Genomic DNA, 22,015 nt, shown 5'->3' on the forward strand with positions numbered 1-22,015 from the left:
ACATTTTTTGAATTTTGAAAAATGGGGCATGTTACAGCACATTTTCTGTGAAAAATTGGGGGGAAAGCCATACAGTTTGCAATCTGTTTTGTAGGGTATCTTATGAAACAATCCAATAGATGCAAGTCATCAACAGTGCACAGGAGAATTTCCTAATGTCTTCCCCCACAGTGTAAGCCAATGTAATATCCTTTTTTTATTTACATTTTTCTTAAATACAGTAAGACACATATGAACCACATCAGCAGATTATTATCTAATAGTAAGGAAGAACACCTATAAACAATGGAAGGAATTTAAAATATATGGTATAAACATCACATACCCACGACATATGTTGTAAGGCAGTTTACACCTCTGATACCATGAGCCTCTTGTAGAAAAGGAAACTGGTTTAACTTAGTTGCAGGATAGATGAGGCACAGGCGCACAGGAGGACATCCACTGGCCACCCTCTCTCTCATCAACTGTCACTCCTAGAACGGACAGCAGGGAACATGCACACTATATTCTACCATAAAACAGCCATTACATCACATTCGTACAGTGCAGAGCAGATAGGCAAAGACACAATACTACAACATACTCCCAAACAATGTTCCATCTAAGCTGTGCTCTTTCCCACCTTCCCTATGGGTGCCATTCAGAAGAGTTTTAGCAGCGCACACAGACAAATCCCACCTTCACAAGAATTGATAAGGCGCAACCCACAGTAGGTGCCTGATATTTGCTTTCTCTAAATAAAGCTAAATTACACTAACTATATTTGATATTCGGGCGTAGCCTACTTACATTAAAACACTGTGCAAGCTTGACCTTAACAACCTAACACTAAAAACAGAATATAATCGCGAGGTTAAAAACAAATATGAAAATCTGTCTGCATGAACAGAAAATCGAACTAAAATACGCCAGAACACATTAACCAAATAAGCTTCATGCCAAACCTATCACTCTTAAACGGACTATACCACATGTATACCTTATGACTAACTTCCGCCGCAGACAGCATTTGGTCTCAACTTCACATATTCCCGGTTCTTGTCTACCTACAATGGATACAGAGTTGGAAAGCAAACACCTATAAATCATTGATGCCGATAGGGAGTATAGGTCAAGAGGATCATGGATGCTTCCGTTAATGGAGATAGGATGGATGTAATTATTCTCAGTAGCACATGAGATACATTTGTCACTTCTGAAGCATTTAAAAAGCCAAAGTGAACTAGTGAAGTTCCATCTAGAATTTGTCATAGCTTGTAAATAACGGCAAAGACACCAATTCAGTAGCTTATTATTAGATGTAGTTCCAGGGTTCATCCATATACACGTCTCTCTAGATAAAAGTTATTTTCTATTCATAACAAGATTTGCATACTTCCCTTCCATTAGAACATGAAGTATTGGAGGTGGAGTTCATTTAATCTGAAGATTTTTAATCATAGACCGTAGTGTGGCAAGTCAGAAGAAGGATGCAGAAACTTTATGGACATAGTTCAGGAGTTTTTATTCAAAGAATATGTAAGACCTAACTTGCCCCATCTCTATGCGTGATCCTTGCCTACGTTTCTAAGGGGAATTCAGCATCCTGTTGAACGATGCACTGCATCTCTATAGTTATCTTCTTTGACTTATGAGTTCACACTGAATGTATATATTACCCGGCCCGCGGTAGTGGCCGTGTAGTTATGGTTAAGTTGCTTAACACATAGGAAGACCACTTTTTCGGCGGCTTATAACTTGGCTCCCCCTGGAGGAATCCTCACCAAACTTTGCAAAAATAAAGTATATGGCAGGCTCCGAATTTTAAGCCAAGTTGGGTGAGGTTCCGTGCATAGGGTGCCCCACGTTATTTTTTTTCCATAGACTGAATAGGAAAAAGTTTGCGCACGGTTACAGTCCGAACGGCTGGACGGATTTTCACCAAATTTGCAGCAGGAGCGGGATCTTGGGTCAGGAAGCGTGCTTTTGTGTGTTTGGTGGTAAAATATCAGTGATATCTGCACACTTGCCAACCCTACTGATTAAGGCAGTAGGCTACTGTTTTTTAAGCAGTCCCACCGCCTACAGATGTGTGTGACAGATCCTACTGCTTTTTACAGGGGCAGGTAATTTTGTGACTCTAAGGCAGGATGCTTGAGACCGGCCCAGGACAAAGCATGCAACACATTAGTCAGTCTGTCTGTCTGTGCGATGGGCAGATAAATTATTACTTTGAGTGATGGGCTCAGACCAATCCAATCACCTGACAGCTACATGACTCTGCCCTGGTCAGCCCTTAGGTGAACCACCAGTGAAGGCAAGTGGCAGAGCATACCACCATCACACAGCATCTGCATATCAGACTGAGGAGGGTATCAGTCTCCATGTAGGCCAGTGATTCATCTTGCACTGCAGGAATAAATATGTACTGCCCGGGCTGCTGCTACAGAGCAGTGGCAAACGTTGCACACCAACTCTGTGTGATTATTTTCTGTGAAGTTAGGTAATTGAATTCAGTGTTAACTTACCATTTAGCATTATACATTTTAAACATTTGAACATCTTTCCATGTTGTACTGTTTGATGGGTTATGCATTTTAGAATGCTCCAGTGGTGCCAACAATGTATGTTTTGTATTTTCCTGTGATGTAATTGTTATGCGAAGTATTACTTTCGAAATTTGAAAAGCCCTACATGTTTTTGGTCACAGAATGTTGGCAAGTATGTATCTGGACTGTTAACTAATTTAGACCTTGGAATAATTTGCGCTCTGCAAAGGTGAAAATGGTTTTCAAGAACTTTTCTTCGGTCATACGTTGAGCCAAATAGATTGTCTGTTGTCTAAGCCTTTGTTTTTATTCCTAACAGGAAGTAGTTAGTTCAATTGAAGATACACACTAGACAAAAACTGTTACGTCACAGTGTTTGACTTTTCCCAAATTTCGTGCTAAATTATGGTCAAAATTTCATGCAGTTGTGATACATTTATTCTTAAAAGAAAAGGTTGCGTTTCCTAGTGTGTTGCCATACAATCCAAATAGGCATGTTACTTCACAAGTTTTGGTTTGCAAAAGTTTCTATTCAAGTAGAAACTGTTACTTCACAGTTTAAACAATTCCAATTCAGTGCTTCTTCTACACTGGTATAGTTGTTTCAAATTAATGTCCTTTTAGTTTAAACCCTCCTAATGTGTTGATCCAATGGGTTTTGCATTCAAATAGGTACTGTTACTTCACAGTTTTGGTTTGCAGAAGTTTTGTTATTCAAGTAGAAACTGTTGCTTCACAGTTTAAATATATTCAATTCAGTGCTTTTCCTACACTGGTGTAATTGTTTCGAATTGTTGTCCTTTTAGTTTAAACCCGACACGTGTTTCCCCGTCTGATATTTGACGGTTCTTCAGGGTTTTTTTTTTTTCTTTTTTTTTGTTGTGAAAAGTAGACATTGGTTCAACAAGTGAACAATGAAACAAAGTGCTTGAAACAGTTCACTTCTCACAGGCTTTCTGAATGCGCTCACGTGACTCCTACGACACAGCGTTCTTTTCTTCTTTATACTTCCGGGTTATACCTGGCAGCGCACACAACGCGGATACTCCGGCAATCGTACCGAAATGTGAGATAACTTTACATTTCCGAACAAACATCATGCTTCATTGTGAGGGAGAGTGTTGAAAGCAGCCGCCAACATGTATTTAATACAGACCGTTTGAACACAACTTAGCCCCTGTGAGAACTACACCAGTGTAGGAAAAGCACTAAAGACTGAGACTAAAAGAGACGGATGTCAAAATCATCATAAGCTCATACGTGGAGGGCCAAGAAGAAACCAAGTACAATCACCTGCTAGCTTCATTTAAAGAAAAACAACAGGGCTTGAAGGTTTATGGGTTTATTGCAAAACACAGGTTCGATTTAGAGGTGATGAGAAGGAAGAGAGAAATGAGAGCGCAACTAAGGCAGTTGTCAAGAACGGACTGCAACCTTTACTTAGCCGCGAATTGTGAATGCAAACAAAAATATAAACAATGGCTTAGAACCCATAAAGCACTTATGGTGCAAAATGACTCAGAATTAATAATGGAAAAACTCCAAAACAAAAATAATTTTGGAAAATTATTAACAACGAAGGGGCCCCACAAATGGCATTGCTGGCCAATGTAATAACTGAAGCAGAGTGGGTAAAACATTTCTCCGCACTGTACACCATAAGAGGAGTTGTAAGAACGAGACCATCCCCCATAATTGAAAATTGGAATTTAAACTTTGAAAAAAGTGAAATTGAGGAGGTAATAAAAAAGCCAGCTCCTCCAGAGCCCCAGGGCCTGATGGTCTAACAAACCACACTATCAAGCAAAATCCGGAGATGTGGACAGAGCTATTCTACGTCTTGTTTAAGAGGATATCAGCCAACTGCAAAAGTTCCAAATCATGGAAGAGTGCGATTATTATCCCAATCTTCAAGAAAGGAAATCGCGCTGACCCAAAAGACTACCGCCCTATAGCACTCTTAGATGTGCTAGGGAAAGTTTACGCGACCCTTTTACAGCAGCAACTAGTGAAATGGGCAACTGAATCAAAGCATATGGACCCACGTCAGACTGGTTTTGTCAAGGGCGTAGGATTGCACTGAATCGTCTCTTGATAAATCTATTAAAAATGGAATCCATAAGAACTGGAACCAATGTGTATTTAGCTCTGATGGATTTCTCCCACGCATTCAACAGCATAAATCGGGAACTATTATGGGACAAACTGAAGACGTGGGAGTGCCCTGAAAATCTGTTAGCAGCCATTCGCGAGCTCCACACTGGAACACACATTAAAATCCGCTTAGACCAAAAGGGCACTTTGTCTGAGGCGATTAACACCTTCTGTGGAGTAAATCAGGGATGTCCACTGGCTGCTATATTCTTCTATCGACATTGCGAAGTTCCATCAACAGTGTTCGATCATTCTCTCCGAGAATACATGGATCCCAAATAAGTTGGATGTTATATGCGGATGACCAAATATTACTGGATACCACACCAATAGGCCTGCAGCGAAAGATGGACGCTGTGGACCTGTATGTAAGACCAAATGGTCTACAGATCAACAAAATAAAGAGTGAAGTGCTAACACTGCAAAACTTGAAAATATCTAAGCAGAAAAAATTCAAATGGCATTTAGGAAAAGAATGCCTCAGCAATGTAACAAACACAAGATACTTGGGCATGCAAATCAGCGCAATCCTGAACGACAGTCCTTGGGAAGAAGTCGCTAAAACAAAATGCAGACAATGTGCATGCCAAGCGAGTGTCTTACATAAGACGTATGGAAAATTTTGCATAAAGCCGGTAAGGAACTTCTATTGCCAAAAGGTAGTGCCGGCGCTAATATTTGGTGCGGAAAATGCATTTGGATGCTCCTCTGACGTGTGGTCTACACATTTTCAGGGTAAGAGTCCTGCAACTACCGAAGGGAACAAATAATGCCTGCATCAGACATGAATTAAACCTAATTTCAATCAATGCACGTGTCATTTGGAATCTCCTGAGTTTGTTTCGGAAGGTGACACTGAAGAAAGTGGCTCTGCAGTTTGAAATATTGCATAATCCAGGTAATGGAAACCCTGCGTGTCTTCTGTCACTTTGGAATAAACGCTGCAAGGAAATCTTGGATTTTTACAATATAGACTTAAAAACCCTGCACGATAATCCAAATCTAGCAAAAAACAAAGTCTGGAGACTAGACTGGATTCTGACTGGGACCCAAAGGAATTCTAACAATCTGATGAAAGATGTTCCGAACGAATCCAGAAACTAGGAGTACTTTGCTGAATCACATCAAATTGTATCCAGACAATGTCAGCAGATCCTTGTTTATACAATTTTGCTTAAATGCCCTCAAAACCAAGGAGTGGTTAAGAGAGCTACGTAAAGCCGAAGATACCACTGCAGAGTGTAGATTCTGCAAACAAGAGGAAGAAACTTTAACACATCTGACACTGTTCTGTAAGGGCATGTGCCTGCAAAGATCGCTGACTTTGGGGCCTTAGCTAATGAAATATCAAACCCCAAGCGCGGATGATTGGTGGCAAGCCCTGTTTGATTGTCGAGAGAGACAACTAAACTATGCTCTATTTCGATTTCTGACTCTGCTAGAAAAATTGCTGTTGTAACCACAAAAACAAGAGGAACATAATCTGACAGGGCTCAAATTGGGGTAATTCCTGCTGAAGGTATAACAAGGACTGTGATCCTATGATGTTAAGGCCGGGATGAGGGACAGTTTCACGATGAATACACAAGGACTTGTGTGTACAAATGTAATGTTGAATGTTGAATTATTTTCTTTTCTTTTTTACAGGCTAATTTAACCAATAAAAATACATTTTAGAAAAACAGTGTGCCAGAAGGTCTATTTGCACAAAGAAGTGCAGAAGGCTATGGTGGAAGTGAGCAATGTAAGGAGAAGCAGCCTGGGTGTATGCATCAACTGTATGTATTTCTTTGCAGTTAGTAACATACAAGGTGTGCTGCGTGTGCCCAATATGTTTTGAAAAGTGTGCAGTAAGTGGGGTAGCGCGGAAAACAAAAAACTACTTTTGAGTGTACACGGTAAGTGGCAGGCATCCTACTGTTGTGCATGTATTGTGTGTATGATATCATATGATGTGCGATTGTATGCTACGGAATTCGTAATGCGCCTACACACATGTCTAGCAAAGCACAACGAGGCAAAGGAGGGCAAACAGAGGGGAGACAGAGACAAAGAACGTAGTAGGACAGGTGTGACTTAGATCGCCCAAGTCCATGGGTGGATGGAGGTGAAGGTACAGTACATTGGGAGAAGAACAAATGACAATAAGTAAAAATACGGGCCAATTGTGCGAAGTGCACTGATAAGTGTACACACGAGGTGGTGGATGCGCTGTCAGGAATACAGGAAGCAGTCCTCAAGTGCGGGGTTTGCTAGAAAGCCAGTGTAGGGGTTTGCCTGGCAGGGGGAGGTGACATGAGTCCAACATCACAGTCAGGTAAGTAGTGCAGATTAAGTTTACGTCGTGCAGTTAGCCGGATGAGCAGAAACAGCAGACGCGAAGAGAAAGACTTTGAGGTGCTTCCGGAACCGGCGATGATACCCCTCGAGTCAGGGAGGCAGGGAGCCTGTTGCAGAGGGAGGTTGCAGGCGAAAAAGCACATCTACCAACAACTGCTTTTTTGCAGAAGCGGGTGACCCTGAGGGAGATGGAGACAGATGAGAGCTTGCACACGCATATATATATAGAGAGTTAGAATTGAAGGTATTGTGATCCCAGGGGCCAGAAGGCCTTCATCATAATGCAGTCTTCTCACTTTATTCCTCGCAGCCACTGGGAGCTATTGGTGACATTTCAGTATAGGAGAGATATCATCCTAAGTCACGTAACTCCTCTTGTGGAGGCGTAGAAGGGGGCAGATTCAAAAAGAGCCTGCCGTAATAGTGCAGCCTACACAGAAGTACAGCTGTGCAGAGAATGATCTTTTGGAAATTTGCTTTCCCTTGGTACGATACATTCAATGCTGCTATTGATGCCAATTTTGTACGATTCATGTAGGAGGTGGGTTAGTGGGGAATTCACTTTGTAGCATTGTCGGAAGGAAATCAGGCAGCTCCTGTGTCGATATTACACTGTATGATATGGGGCAATGAGAACGCTGCAAGCACATATCACCGACGTGCCACTTCATGGTTGGGGATGGGGAAAAAACAGTATACTTTATAACACAGTAATACGCATAGTGCAGAAAAAGTTTTGGTACTGTACAGTGTTGTGCAGCACTGACAGTGTTAGATGGTAATGTCTTAGATGGTATTGGTGGAATCGTGTGTGTCCATTTACCCATATCCAATGAGGTGGTGCTGGACCAAAGGTAGTGGAAAGGTAAGAAGGTCTGCTCCTGCTTTAATGGGGTGCAGCCCTCGAGGTACTTTGGGCACTGCACGTGCCACAATCTGCGCTTTTTACGTTGCTGTCCAGTCCACATGGGACTTTCGCAATTATCCAATCAGGTACTGTGGGGGTGTGGTTCACAGGAAGGGGCGTTCAAACTGCTGTACATTATAGTCTGGGTAGTGTAGCTGGTTGACATGGCGAAACCCCTTGTGTTGCCTATAGGTGATGCCAATCTACTCGATCTGCACAAGTATGCCCTGGAAAGAAACTTTGATGGCAATTTTGGGTTGGAAGGAGTCGTCGCATTGTGGAACGGTGTGGCCGAGCGCAGTTTCACCGACATGGATACACTTTGCAAAGACCTGGCGACTTTCGGTAGAGGCGATATTATCGTCATCTATTACGGCAGTATGAATATGGGTTACATGTCTTGTTTAGGCTTGTTCCGTCGACTAAAGAGGTTGCTAAAGCTAGTGAAAAGGCTTTTTCAACTGCCAAGGTGCTGTTCTCATCGATAACAACACGAAGAGTGTGGGCCACTGCTCACGGATGTTGTTCTGAGCCAGACGCAGGAAGGTGTCTCATCAACAGAAGCATGAATACTTTGTCTGCTGCTGGGATGTTCTTCTGCAACAATGACCTCATAAGTTGTGGAAATGCAGAATTTTTCCAACCAGAAGGCATTTCTTTGTCGCCCATTCGCAAATGCTGTTTTGTTTGCCCATCTACAAGATGCAGTGAAGAGTTTACTGTAACAATGTCTGCACAAGAAAACACAAAATCAAATAAAAAATGAACAAAAGGTGTTCTTCTAGAAGCATCTGCAAAAAAAAAACCAAAAAAAGCTCTTAAGAGCCGCCCCTTATAACAAACTTCCCCTAATCTGGTTGTGCTCGCCCACAGCACGAAAGCCCCATCCGGGGATTTTCAGGATGGTGGAGATGGAAATGGGACTGTGGTGCCACCGGGATTGCGCAATAACGTTTCTGGGCGGGGTGTGTACGCAGAGGAGTGTTGTACAGAACTGATACTGTTACATGGAGAGCTCTTCAAAGTCATTGGTGGAAACGCGTGGAACATTTTAACAGTACGCAATGACGGCGTGCTGAAAAGAAGAAACTGGAAAGGGAAGAAAGAATGTTTCCGCTTCATTGTGACATGGCCCTCGCTGTACTTGGGGAAACGCACGTGTGCTTACTCCCCTTTGCCGCTAGCTACCCATTCGATTAGGACAATGGGGAATATTGCAGCTGCGGTTGCGTGTGGCACAGCAAGGTCCGTTCATAATTTTGTCCATTACTCTGCGTACTCAGCCAGACTAACAAGGTTGCCATTAATGATGTAGCACATCAGATTTGGTGCATCATTACTTACAGGTCAAACCTATGTGGCCTGCTACTTTGTTCAGCAAAGCTGCAAACTGATTGCTCAGCACCTCTCGGGTGAGCCCTTTTGTAGGGTTGCTGTGAGCAACTTTCACCCGGAGAGCAGTCCTACATTGTTCCAAACCATACATACATTTGCAATGGCACATTGTGATGTGTCTATAAGCGTGTGCTTTCCGAAAAACACTCTGTAGTTTGCTCAACCCTGCACTTGCTGGCTGTTCGAGGGTCTGGCTCCTGTCCCCGAAATAAAGGCTCACGCCCTGAGTGGGTGCGGTCGCATGGTGATGTCGCCACAGTTCTCATTTGAGACGGCTGTCCCCTGCACGTGTTTTGGGAGCAATACGTTGTGCACACGTGCATGTGTGTCCTATGCACACTGTTGCCTTTTCTCTACTGACTAAAACTGTGCCACACGTGCGCCGACAATTTAGGGAGACGCTGGGTATGTATAAGGTACAGCAGGTGGGATGTTTATCTGAATAGCTACCTGTAGGACATGGGTGGACGCCTCGACCTAATTAAAGTTCTTTTGCATATGCTGCACAGTAGCGATGTCCGCAGGACACAGAGGAACAGACACACATGCGTGTACTTGCACTATGTATAAACGTCCGGGCGTACACGCATTGAATGATGGTGGACAACATGCGGACATGAGGAGCATGCTGGCGCCGTACTGATACCTCCATTGTCATTGCGGATAGGCCGAACAACTGCAATGTACATAGGACACCTACTTTTTTCTTACTTGAAGTCATTGCAACAAGGACTGTGTGCCGCTGAGTCAGAACCCCATTTCAGGTAAAAAAAAAAAAAATGACCATTCAAACAGTAAGCAACATTCTCATTGTTATCGTTTCCTTGTACACATGCATACACCCCATTTGGAAAGGAAGGGGTAGCTGAAGTACTTATTGTGGGGAAATGGGGATTTGCACAATGTGGTTGTTAGGGGGGGAAGAGATTGATGTATTACCATAACGTCTCCCATGCAACGGTTTTTTGAGGGAATGGGGGGCTCCGAAATGGGGACGGAGTACACATGCAGGTGTGCCAGTGTTGTGTTATTTTGTCCAAATGATATCCTTGTACGCAACCTTTAAAAAAGGCACGATTGTTCACCAATGTCTCCACTTTGACTTCCAGGCTGTCCATTTCCCTATGCACAGGGTTTCTTTCCTTTCCTATGCCTGTATGCTGTTGTGCAAGGGTTGCCGCTTGTACTACCTTGCCTTCATTTCCAATATGCTGTCTTACCAAAAAGAAAATTACACCAAGACAAGTTATGGTTCCGTACCATTGCATACTACAGCACCGGTGCAATTATTTTACAAAGTTTAGGGTTCTTTCTACATTGTACTGACGTTCAGGTCTTTGCATTTTCCAGTGCTTACTCTGGCAGTTCGTTCTTTCTTCCCCTTTAAAGTAGCAGTGTGGTAAGATTGGTGAAGGCAGAAGTCCCTGCTGTTGTCAATGCATTCCGTTATGGTGTACTCCATATGCCTTTGTCTTGTTTGCTTCATAAGTGCACAATTTGCAAATCTACTCTATTTTCCCTGCCAATTTTTGCCCATGGTGCTGTTTGTCTATGTTATTTGCGTTTGGTGATTGGTACCGCTATGTAAGAGAGCACCTGCCTTACTCAGCCGGTTGGATGCCACACGATCTCTGAAAAGAGACGTACAGTCCGCGACTGCTGTCCGCATTAACATGGTGCCAGCATTTGCACTATGTTGCACAGTTCTTTTTTACACACTAAGGGTATCCTGCTAAAAACTAATGAAATTCAATGACAAAAAACGTTGTTAAAGGGACATTATGGTTAAGTTGCACTAGTAAAAACCTATAAAATTCAATTGAAAAACATTGTTACAGGGACGTTATGGTTACAGGTAAAACCAAAAAACCTCAGAGCGCCACCACTGTGCACTGCTAAGACTAACAGCCATCACATCAAAGATGACATCACGTATAGGCTGCTTTAGCTGGGGGCTTTGCAAGGACCGACAAAGATTTAACCGTTTGCGTGCTTGCCTTTGTTTTACTGAACAGCTCTTTACCTTCGAAGGGAAGGTCGAGTACTTTGTCCTACACCGCTTTGGAGAACTTTGTTGTGTGCAGCCACGCTTGGCGGCAGATGTCTACCCCAACCATAAAGCCATGAGCAGAAGTATCTACATTATGAGGCACCGCCTATAGCAGGTCCTGAGCCAGAACTATGGCACCGAAAAGGCCCTCTTTAAAATCTTCCAGCCTGTCTTGTGGGATGCATTCCTGAAATTCAGAAAGCTCCTTCCACAGATTGAGATTCACTGCTCCGAGGATGACTTCAGTATTTGCTTGCCGTAGCCGAAGACCTGAATTGGAAAAAACGTTTTTCCCCAATGGCCTCAAGAATGTTGTCCTCCTTGGACAGGAACGGAGAGTCAGCCGTGGAGGATGTTGAGGACGCCTTAACACTGGAGCCTAGCTGCTGCCACTACGGTTGATGAAGGGAGTGGAAATGTAGTCAAGGGTATGTCCTCTGACAAGTGTAGCTTGAATCGAGCGTCAATGTTCCTATTTACATGCTGCACGGAATGAGGTTTCTGCCTGACCTTGCTGGCTTCAGCAAGCACATCGTTTTGCAGGAAGAGGCCAGTGCGCTCTTGTGTCGTAAGAGTTAACGCTTCGGAAAGTACTCCTTCTTGTGGAGCCGGAGGCTTGGGCATTAGAATATCCAGCAACACCATTATATCCAAGACCCGGTCATGAAAAGTTCCGATAGAGTGAGGCGGGTTTTCCCTATCCTGGTCTGCTTGGTCCTCGTCAGTTGTGGCGGGAGCAGAAAACTGATCTGTATCACGTTATACTTCAGACACTGGGCATATTTGTTTGTGCGACTCGCGCCTTAAGCTCTGGTAAAAGTGGAGGCAGTGGTGGCAGTGTAGGAGGGGGCCCCACTAGAAGAGGAGGATGAGGAGGAGAAGGAGGAGGAGGCCCCACTGAAACCTGCTGAGGAGTAGGAGGAACAGGCTCCTGCTCCAGAGGCTTAGGATACATTTCTTTGAATAGATCTTTAAAGTAATCCTTCATCAGGTCAGAGTGCATAAGGGCCTGGAATTTGCCAAAGAACGTGCCCCCATAGGAAGGTCTAGGCAGAAGAGTGAGTAGAGGCCACTCTGGAGGGGCATAACCCCAGGATTGGAAAGAGGCTGGATGCCAGGATGCCCCTCCACCAACTGGATCCACATCAACTAAGGGAGCGGACACAGAAGGAAGCGAGACTGTGGCAGCGGAAACCGAGCACGCCAATCCATTGAAGGGCTGAAAGGATTCCTATTGTCCACATTCCATGGAAAACGCTGCTGAGCCCCAAATATAGGTCACTCTGCACCAGCCGTTGAGAACGTTGGTGTGAAATAGCTCCTCAAAATAGTCGCCTCAGACTGCGTGGGTTGAACTGCCATTTTTTTTCACTGCCTGAGGTGATCTGTGTCACGGGTTTCAGTGAGGCCATTGTTACCACAGGGGTTTCAGGGGCTTTTTTATCCATTCTACTCTTGTTACAGGGAAACTCGGCAGAGCAAGTACTAGCAGATCAAGAGTTATTTTGATTCTGCTGAAGAATTAGCCCTCAGTAAGGGAACCTTGGCAGGGCCTGTACTTGAAGACTTAGGGCTTTTGCCCGCCTTATTTGCCCCCTCAACAGGATTGGTTCGACCACAAGATTGTTTGTGGGAAGGCTTAGGGTCACACCCCGTAGCCAGAGCCCCTGGAGGAGGCACCTTCATCTTGCCGGTTTTAATTATAGCCCCTAATCGGGGATGCTCAGGAATAACCCTGGTACCCTTAGTCACTTTACAGGACACCTCAAGACTAGGCTCGGTAGGTCTAGTTCCAGACTTGGAAACCTCGGGAATAACCTGAGTCAAAACAACCCCAGAAATGTTGGGCTTAGCCTTAGCCCCCAATTGGGGAACCTAAAATGAATATCCGGTTCTGACAGCCCCCTGACAGGGGGCCTTGGAGAAAACTAGGGAATCCAAGTTAGATCCCTTTCGGGACACCTCAGGGAGAACCCTGGTATCAGAGCCACTTGGGCCCCTCCCGGAACCAGAAGACCCCGGGAAGGAGTCCCCTGGCCGGAGTGCCCTAAAAAGGAAGGAACTTACCGTACGCTTCCCTTTTTCGGTCGATGAACTGCTGTAAATGTGGAGGAAGAAGCGGTTGGAACATCTCCTCCCATCTGATAAGCCTACGCTGGAGTGCCTGCACGGAGAGGGAGTCGCAGTAGAAGCAAGTGTCCCACCGATGTTCCGGGCCCAAGCACTCCAGACAGAGAAAATGGGGATCCACCGCCGCAAAACAACGTTCACTCGAAGAACAGGACATGAATCCCATACGCTCCGGCATAGACGGAGGAAAGAAGACTGTGGAACTGGAGCAAGAAGATGAAGTACAAGGGAACAAAAAAAGAATTTCCCTACAATACAAGTGCGTACAACCGCGCGCAGAAAAGGACTGAAGGGTGATGCGTGGGGCGGATCTCAGAAAGACGGGACTCCAATCACGTGCGGTTGCCCCGCATAAAAATAAAAGGACAAAACATTATTATTGATGCTTCAAAAGTGCTCCGGTCCCGTCCCGATGGACGGAATGTCCCAAAAGTATGGAGGAAAGGGACCGGACGTAGGAGTAAGATAGATTTGGGAAGACTAGCCATGCATCACATTTTGATAGAACTGTGAAGAATAGCCATCTGTCACATGATTTGTGAAGATTAGCCATGTATCACATTAGTTTTCTGAACAATAGCCTTCCGTCAGATTTTTATGGAATTGTGCAGATTAACCATGAGTCACATTTAGATAGAAACGTGAAGATTAGTAACTGAGAAAAACTTTGAGAGTACCCAATGTACTAATCCCCCCTACTCCTGATCCCCTTCTACACACCCCTTGCAAAATACACGCCCATTGGCTAGCCAAACTACAAACAAACACACCCAACATAACTAAAACTCGCATAAGACAATCTCATGCACTGGACCATACCCCTACGGACGCAACAAGCCAGCGCGCAGAACCATAACCTTAACACCAGCCAATGTACACATAAAACACACAAACAGACACAAACACACACCTAACATAACAGACATTCACATTCAGCAAACAACCCAGACTCTGGGCCTAACCCTTATGGATAAACAAGCCAGTGCTCTCAACCACAACCTTCAATACCAGCCATTTACACATAAAACACACACCCAACATAACAGACATTCACATACAACAACCAACCCAGGCATTGGACCTCACCCTTATGGATAAAGCAAGCCATTGCATGCAAACAACCTATCTGAAACTCAACACACAAAGAAGACAGTTTCTCCTGGTTTTGGTCCTATCCTATCCCTCTACCTTGACTAACCAACCCTGCCCTCTTTCTTGCACAGCCACATGAGCACCTGGAGACGCCCACTGGGTGCTAGTGGTGCGCGGAATAAGTCAACATAACATAACTACTTAAATTCTATGAATATTAAATATTTCAAGTTAATATTAATACAACCTCTTTCTAAAACGATTTTATAAAAGAAAAAGTAAAAGAATACAAAAGATTGATAAATAATCAATTGAGTCAACTCACCCCAATCCAGCTAAATCAGATACAAGGTTTCCTAAGGCAGCAGCTGAAAGAAAAGAAATGTTATTAAATCACACAGAACAGTAAACATCCACCTACCTGGTTGGTCACAGGACATAATTTGTCAATCAAAATAATGCAATTTCCATAATAACATAACATATAATGCCCAGATATGCCTAACCCTGATTGCAAATAAATAAAATATGAAAGTTACCATCATAGTGACTATTTTAATTTCCACCTGCCTTTGTTGAGTACAGCTGCCCTCTGCAAATATTTCATTTTTTGTTATCCTTTCTTCCCCCTTTCGTTATATAGTCCACGGCTCTCTGCCGTTTTTTCCCGCCCTCCTGCACCTTCCCCAGCCTGCTTCCTGGTCTCTCCTCCAAACCAGGATTGGGCCCGAGGCCAGCTGACCGCCTGCACATGAGGCTCTCGACCCATTGTATGTAGGACCAAGCCACTTCCCACCTGCCTTTGGCAAGTACAGCTGCCCTGTGCAAATTGGTTTTTTTTCTTCCCTTTCTTCCCTCATAATGTAATTGTGTCACAGCTCTCTGCCGTTTTTGCCTGCCCCTCCATGCACCTTCCCCAGCACACTTTCTTGTCTCTTCCCACTCCCACCTCCCATCCCACTCCTCAATGAGGATTTGGCCTTGAAACCCATTTAGATTACCCATTCAGGGCAGCCCCAGTATAAGACACGGAAGAGAGTTAGCTTTGAACATAAATGGATATAAAGACTGCATCAGGAGAGAATTATTGTGATACAGAGCCACCTCGTCAGAGTAGAAGATATGAAGTAGATTTTATTGTGAGAACAACTGAACACAAAGAGTGTAAATTTGCAAACATAGCTAAAGGCATCTCACGAAGAAGCAACTGCACTCTGTGTTTGCCCGGGTTCGCCTGGAAAGCCTGCCACATTCAACCAGCAGTGACTGATAAGTGTGGTCTGGGCAGGGAGTAGAGCCATTACTGTACTCCAGTAAAGCCCCACCACTCTTGTTACCTACTAGAATATAGATAATTTTGGTCAGTCAGTCATATCTTGCAGTTAGCCCATTTGTGTCAGTGAGCCAAATCTCGCATTTAGCCCATCTGTTTTAGGGAGCAATAGCTTACAATTACCCCATGTGTGTCAGTGAGCCCAATCTTTTATTTAGCCCATTTGCGATAGGGAGCAATATCTTGCACAGACGCACCACGGGGCACAGGGATCACATATCCCCTGGAGGAACCCCGTGGCCGTGGTAATTGCTGTACACCATAATGTACGACAGGGAAAGGGATATGCGCTGCATTTAGTCTGAAAAGAGGGGGTAGGAAAGGTGCTGCTACTAACTAAGCCTACTCAAAACTCACCCTTCTGCATAAACCTTCTCAAACTCTAAACTAAACACAACCATACCTGTACAGCACAACAAACCGCACAGACTTCACAAAACCACAACAAAACAAACCACACAGTCTCGCCCAACACCACAAGGCGGCTACCAACCGAAAAACACACCTAATCTCAGTGAGTTGTGTCACTGGACAGAAGCTGCCATCAGAGCTCTCTTGCTCATTTTCCCTGCTCAGTACTATTAACTTATCCACCTCCCTCCTTGCTTTACAGATCTGCCAGCGTGCCAAGAGACCACACTGGTGGCAACAGTGCGTGGTATAAGAACCTTTCACATAAAATAACAGAAATTACACATTAAAAGTGAGCTATAAGAACCTTTGATAGAATGAACATCCGACCGCTGGGATCTGCAACCTCATGATCTATGCCTATTGACTATGCTAGCTATGGCGGATAGTCATTTTTGTTCAAAAACATCTGGAGAGCCAAAGATTGCAGATCCATGAATACTGGGATGATGGTGAACTACACCAGACTGGAATACACCAGATTAAGAAAATAGCATCAGACTAAAGTTAAACTAGCAGGATAATTGTTTATCAACAGCTTGTAGATCAGCAAAGCATACCAACATTCTAATTCCTCTCATTATCAGACAACATATTGGATAAATACCCATCAGGTGTCTGAAGGGCTGGAAGATGGTAAGAAGTGCAAACCTTAATGTGACCTGTTACATACTGGATACTTCTACTCAAGAAGAGGCGTGGCTGGAGGTTGGGAAACTGCCTTCGTAGTCATGGGTCTTTTTATGGAGGTGCCAATCCTGAATGTGTGCAGTTTAGCAGGGTTTGCATAGGAGCACAAGTGAAACATAAAATAGGTTTGTGCACGTTTTGAAAAGCGTGACTACCGACTTATGTCATCCTAACCCTAAATAAAAGGAAGGGTTTCAAAGACTTGCAATGAGGAAAAATCTCTGAGCTTTCCTACTTTCCCAGGAGCTTACTGCTGTAGAATCTGTGCTATCCTCTGCTATTTCCTGTCTGCAACTTAATGAAAGGCTACAAATCTGTAAGGATATTGCTGTAAAACTTAAAAGGTATCTCATCTAGTTAGACTGACTTGCTGCTACACTTCAAGTGGATCTAATTCCATTTACAGAGTACAAGGTGACAACACAAGCAGAGTCTGCCTGGTTCATTTTTATGTAGATTTATGCTAATAAACCTATGAATTCAGAGTATTCAGAGTACATTAGAAACTTCATATCTGATGTTTATAGGTGTTACCTGTGACGAATCAAGGGAAATCGTCACTTCTACTAAAGATAGAGCATCTTCCTGCAAGGCTAGGGAGGTGAGCTCGCTCTGCAATTCCCTGGGTGTAGAGACAAGTGGGACCTTACTGGGAGAGATCTCCCCTCCCCCCTTTGGGGACAAGGACTCTTGTTCCCACAAGTAACTTCCTTAGGCTGGATGTAGCACGGGCTACATGGGATGTGTTGAAACTAAAGTAACTAGGAATTGTGAAGACTGCAAAGAAACTCCAAAGGATATCGTTATCTTGGGAGAAAAGGTAGTTCACTTTAAATAAGGAGGTTCACTTCACTGGGATGAGGATGTTAAAGGACATGCTGCCAAGGAGTAAGAGCAAAGCAGGAGACGCGAGAGAGAAACAAAGGCGTAGGCTGTGGGAGGCCCAAACTACGCTACACCAGTTGTGAGTTAAGAGCGATAGACCCACAAGTTTCAAACTAGCTTGCAAAAGTTGTTCAGGATGCCAGAGTCACAGAAATCTCAAACGCGAGAACTCAAGAGGGCAGTGGCCCAAGATGAAGCAGAGTTGGTGGCGAGACCCCAGGAGCATCTGTGGTGGACCTTTGGTCTGAGGAACATCGCTGAGACCATAGAGAAAAACACTGGGTCTGTGAGTTGGGTCTGTGAGTGCAGTCCTGGACGCCGGCCCCACAAAAAAGGGAGCGAGAAAAAGAATACAAACGTCGGAGAGAAGACAGCGTCCACGACAGCCAGTAAAAAGGAGAGACCCCCGTATGCAAAACCCTGCAACGACGTTCCCCCACCAGGAAAGAAGGTAACCGGGTGAATGGGAGATATGGGCAGAATCCAGTGAATCAATATGTCATACAGCCAATTTGTCCCATTATAAGACACGGAAGAGAGGTAGCGTTGAACAGAAATGGATACAAATTCTTTGCATCAAGAGAGAATTATTGTAATACAGAGCCACCTTGTCAGAGGAGAAGCTATGAAGTAGATTTTATTGTGAGAACAACTGAACACAAGAGTGTAAATCAGGAGAATCAATATAACCTAGAGTTCACTCATCGGAGTAGAAGATATGAAACAGAGTTAACCTCACAAATAAGAACGAATGCCACTAGTTAAGGGAAAATCTTAATGAGAAACTGGATAATGAGAGCGAACCAGTGTAACAAAAGGGGGAAAACAAAAGTCTATCCAGAACCAGAACAAATTACTACCAAGGAAGAAAGAGAGAAGGCTCAGAGTCTACAGATACTTACAAGAGGAATCCACGAAAACTATATTCCTTCAGAAGGATAACAGCAGGTTTATGACCAAAAGCCTAAACCAACGAAGAAAGACTCAAAAGGGTACCAATGTGAAGAAAGGAAGTACAACATCCTTTTAGGGGAATTAAAGCGGCTCATACAAGAAGCCAAAATAGAATATTTGAGAAATGCATGCTAGAGACTGGTACTATCAGTACCCTTAGGAGAAGGGAGCCATTCGCTTGACCCAAGTTAGTTTTCTTAGTGATATGGTCAGTTAGGCTAGTTTTGGACAGCAGACTTTCCTTCTGGACATTTACAACTGACAGAGGAGCACCTTAGTTAATAAAATAGGTAGGGGGCGCTTTAAGGGAGGCATGGTATCACACAGACACAAGAGGTTCACGTTTCAAAACCTTTATTAATTTCTCAGGGTTTAGTAAAAGGCCTACTTTGCCCTATAGCTATGATGAGAGTAGTCTATGCAATAAAATAATAAAGAAAAAGCATAGTCCTAGTCAGTCTATGTCAAAAAAAAATGGCCTATACTAAAAAAACCTAATGCCTGCCCTATCACTTATACCAAAAAAGTGTGTAAAGGGGAATGTGTATGCAAAGAAAAGTCAGTGTTATAACATAAAGGATCAAGATGGTCGAGTCAACTCTCCGCTCCATGTTGGACAGCAGGGAGTAAGGAGGCCCCTGAAGACAGGATGACACACTCTGGCTCAGGTTCTAAAAAACAAAACAGTACAAAACGTGGGTTGAGGTATGCTTGGCCTCCCATGTTACAGTCACTTATTTCACCAAAATGTTCTTTCACAGTTCAACAAAAATTCCCGTAGGTCTCCCTCCGTCAGGCTTGGACCTCTCAATGCATCAATACTTCATGTAGGAAAAGTACCTGATTCAACGTAGATCTCCTTCAGCCGGGCTCGGACCTCGCAATCACAGCACTTCCAGGGGTTTACCTTCCCCAAGCATTCACATTCATTTGGCGTTCCCTTCCACTAACTTATTTCATATTCCAGGTCTCCCTCGGCCAGGCTCGGAACTTTCACTGATGTCTAAGACTTGCGATTGTTCAAGGTTTTTCCATAAAACTGCGCAAGACCACTTCAACTTTCACTTCAACTCTTCCTTATGATATTTGCCCCAGTGCCTCTTGGTCTGGGTCGTTCCACAACACAATCAGAAAAGTTCAAAGCTCTTTCTCTTATATTCAATCACCTTTTAACACCTTTCGTCTGGGTTCATCTTCACTATCGCGTACAAACATAAAACATTTTGAGGAGACTTTCGAGTGGGCCTATTTCTTCCGCCAGATCACTCTGCTACTCTGTATCACTGGCTTAACAGTTATAGCTGACTTTAAAGTTCACTAGAGGTTTGCTTACCTTCGCGTCTCATCAGCACATGTGCAATTTTCAATTCGGAAATACACTGTTGTAGCTCCACTCTTGCCTTGACAAACCGTCGTTTCACGTCTCTCGCTAACTCACCGGTTGTGTGCATTCTTTTCTGTTCTCTGCGGCTTTGATTCACGAGTCAAGGTTATCCCACAGGCTAGGCCTCGTCTTCCCCAATTGGCCGTTCACCCGGGAGGGTTGCTTGCGTCCTTGAAACACAATGCAGGCTTCTTCTTGCCTAGGTTTTGACTTTCTCTGCGTATCTCTCACGGTGTCCAGGAGGCAACGACCCCCTGCAGGGATGTTCAGGGTTTCCCCGCCCCTCTCTCTGGTCCCTCAATCGGTTGTCCTGCTCCACTGGGTTTGCCTTCGCCCCGCAAGAGCTGCTCCTTCTCGTGTTCCACCTTGCTCAGAGTGTCTCTCCATTTTCTGCCTTTTATCCGTGTGGGGGGAGCTAATTGGTATCAGATGTATGTGATTACGGTCAAGTGCCTGATTTTTCCTGACCTTATTAACGGGACATGTCCAATGGGATATGTAAGGGTTAGACTCTTTACTTTTAGTCCTCCTCTTCTTCGGTCCAGTGTTTATGTAGAACCAGCGGGGGGATTTGGAATTTCAGAGAATCCTATAAAATAGGATGTGGTATGGGCACGAGAAAGGGGGGGGAATACCGCGTCTCACCATCAGTCGTCTCATCCCCACGCCCCGAAGATCCCGCGTCCAGGTGATCCTCCCACACTGGTCCACCACCAGGTCTGGATCCAAAGGCAATGGCTGTGTCCTGCCCACCTGAGAGAGAGATCCCTGGGGACTAGCAAGTGAGACACCCTTTGGTTTCTCACACCACCCATAGACATAGGGAAAGGTAGGCATTATATTTCATTTTAATAAACAAAAGCTTATCATGTCCTCCGAGAGTCTGTACTTATTCTGACTCGCCACATACCCTACACTAAGATCTAGAGCTCTATTTTGTTTTTTTTAATTGTTATATGGTTACAAGAACCTTTTAACAATTATTTTTAATCAACTAATTCAATCTCATACATTCATATACAATTCATTTTAGATCATTAAAAAATAGAAATAAGAAAAAAGAGGAAAAAGACAAACATAAAACACATATGGCAATAGTTAAAACTATTAAATCACATTGGTCCATTAGCAGCACTCAAGAATATCATAAAATCCAATGAATTTCAGTAAAAATGTTGCTAGCGATACATCTCTTGTTCAATTAAAACATCTAAATTCATCTCAGCTGTATATGTTTTCAATAATACAATCTACGCTCCTAGCTCAACCACACCAGACCAAAGTGCATAGTGCAATTAATTTACCTAAATATACAAATAGCGAAATTAGGTGAAAGTTAAAACTGACATTCAATTTAACCACGTACGAAAGTATAATACTTCATGCTGTTGATCATAACTTTTTCAAGTAAAGAAGGATACTTAAATCCTGTAACAGATTCACATATAGCAACCATGAGTATAATAGTTTTATCTAAACATCGACAATGTACAGATGTTATATTGCATATGTTAGACTTTTGGCAGGGACACTTCCAGTTGGAGAGAATCCAAGAAACCTGTAACAGCTACAATTGCAGTGGTAATGACTGAAACAACACTGCCACATGGTCCGATTGTCTACCGCAGAGAACAATTCACCATAATTTTTAAAGCTATTCCATCTTTTCCCCTGAATCACTTCATAGATTGTTACAAGGTGGTATAATGTTTCCTGATGCTGTTCCTTTTTACAGAATCGACAACCTCCTAGGTCTGAG

At 43.8% G+C, this 22,015-nt stretch overlaps 1 protein-coding gene across 2 annotated transcripts in view; it reads right to left on the bottom strand.

Moving 5' to 3' along the window:
- The window catches only part of TMEM65 (transmembrane protein 65), a 420,478-nt gene that overhangs the window by 89,034 nt on the left and 309,429 nt on the right, over positions 1-22,015 (bottom strand). For both annotated transcript variants that reach the window (XM_069621592.1, XM_069621591.1), the window contains one exon: positions 14,925-14,967. In XM_069621592.1, the coding sequence (XP_069477693.1) occupies positions 14,925-14,967 (43 nt within the window). The remainder of the gene's footprint in view (positions 1-14,924; positions 14,968-22,015) is intronic.

This window comes from Ambystoma mexicanum, chromosome 5q (genome assembly GCF_040938575.1).
Source record: "Ambystoma mexicanum isolate Mex_15411 chromosome 5q, UKY_AmexF1_1, whole genome shotgun sequence".
Lineage (NCBI taxonomy): Eukaryota > Metazoa > Chordata > Amphibia > Caudata > Ambystomatidae > Ambystoma > Ambystoma mexicanum.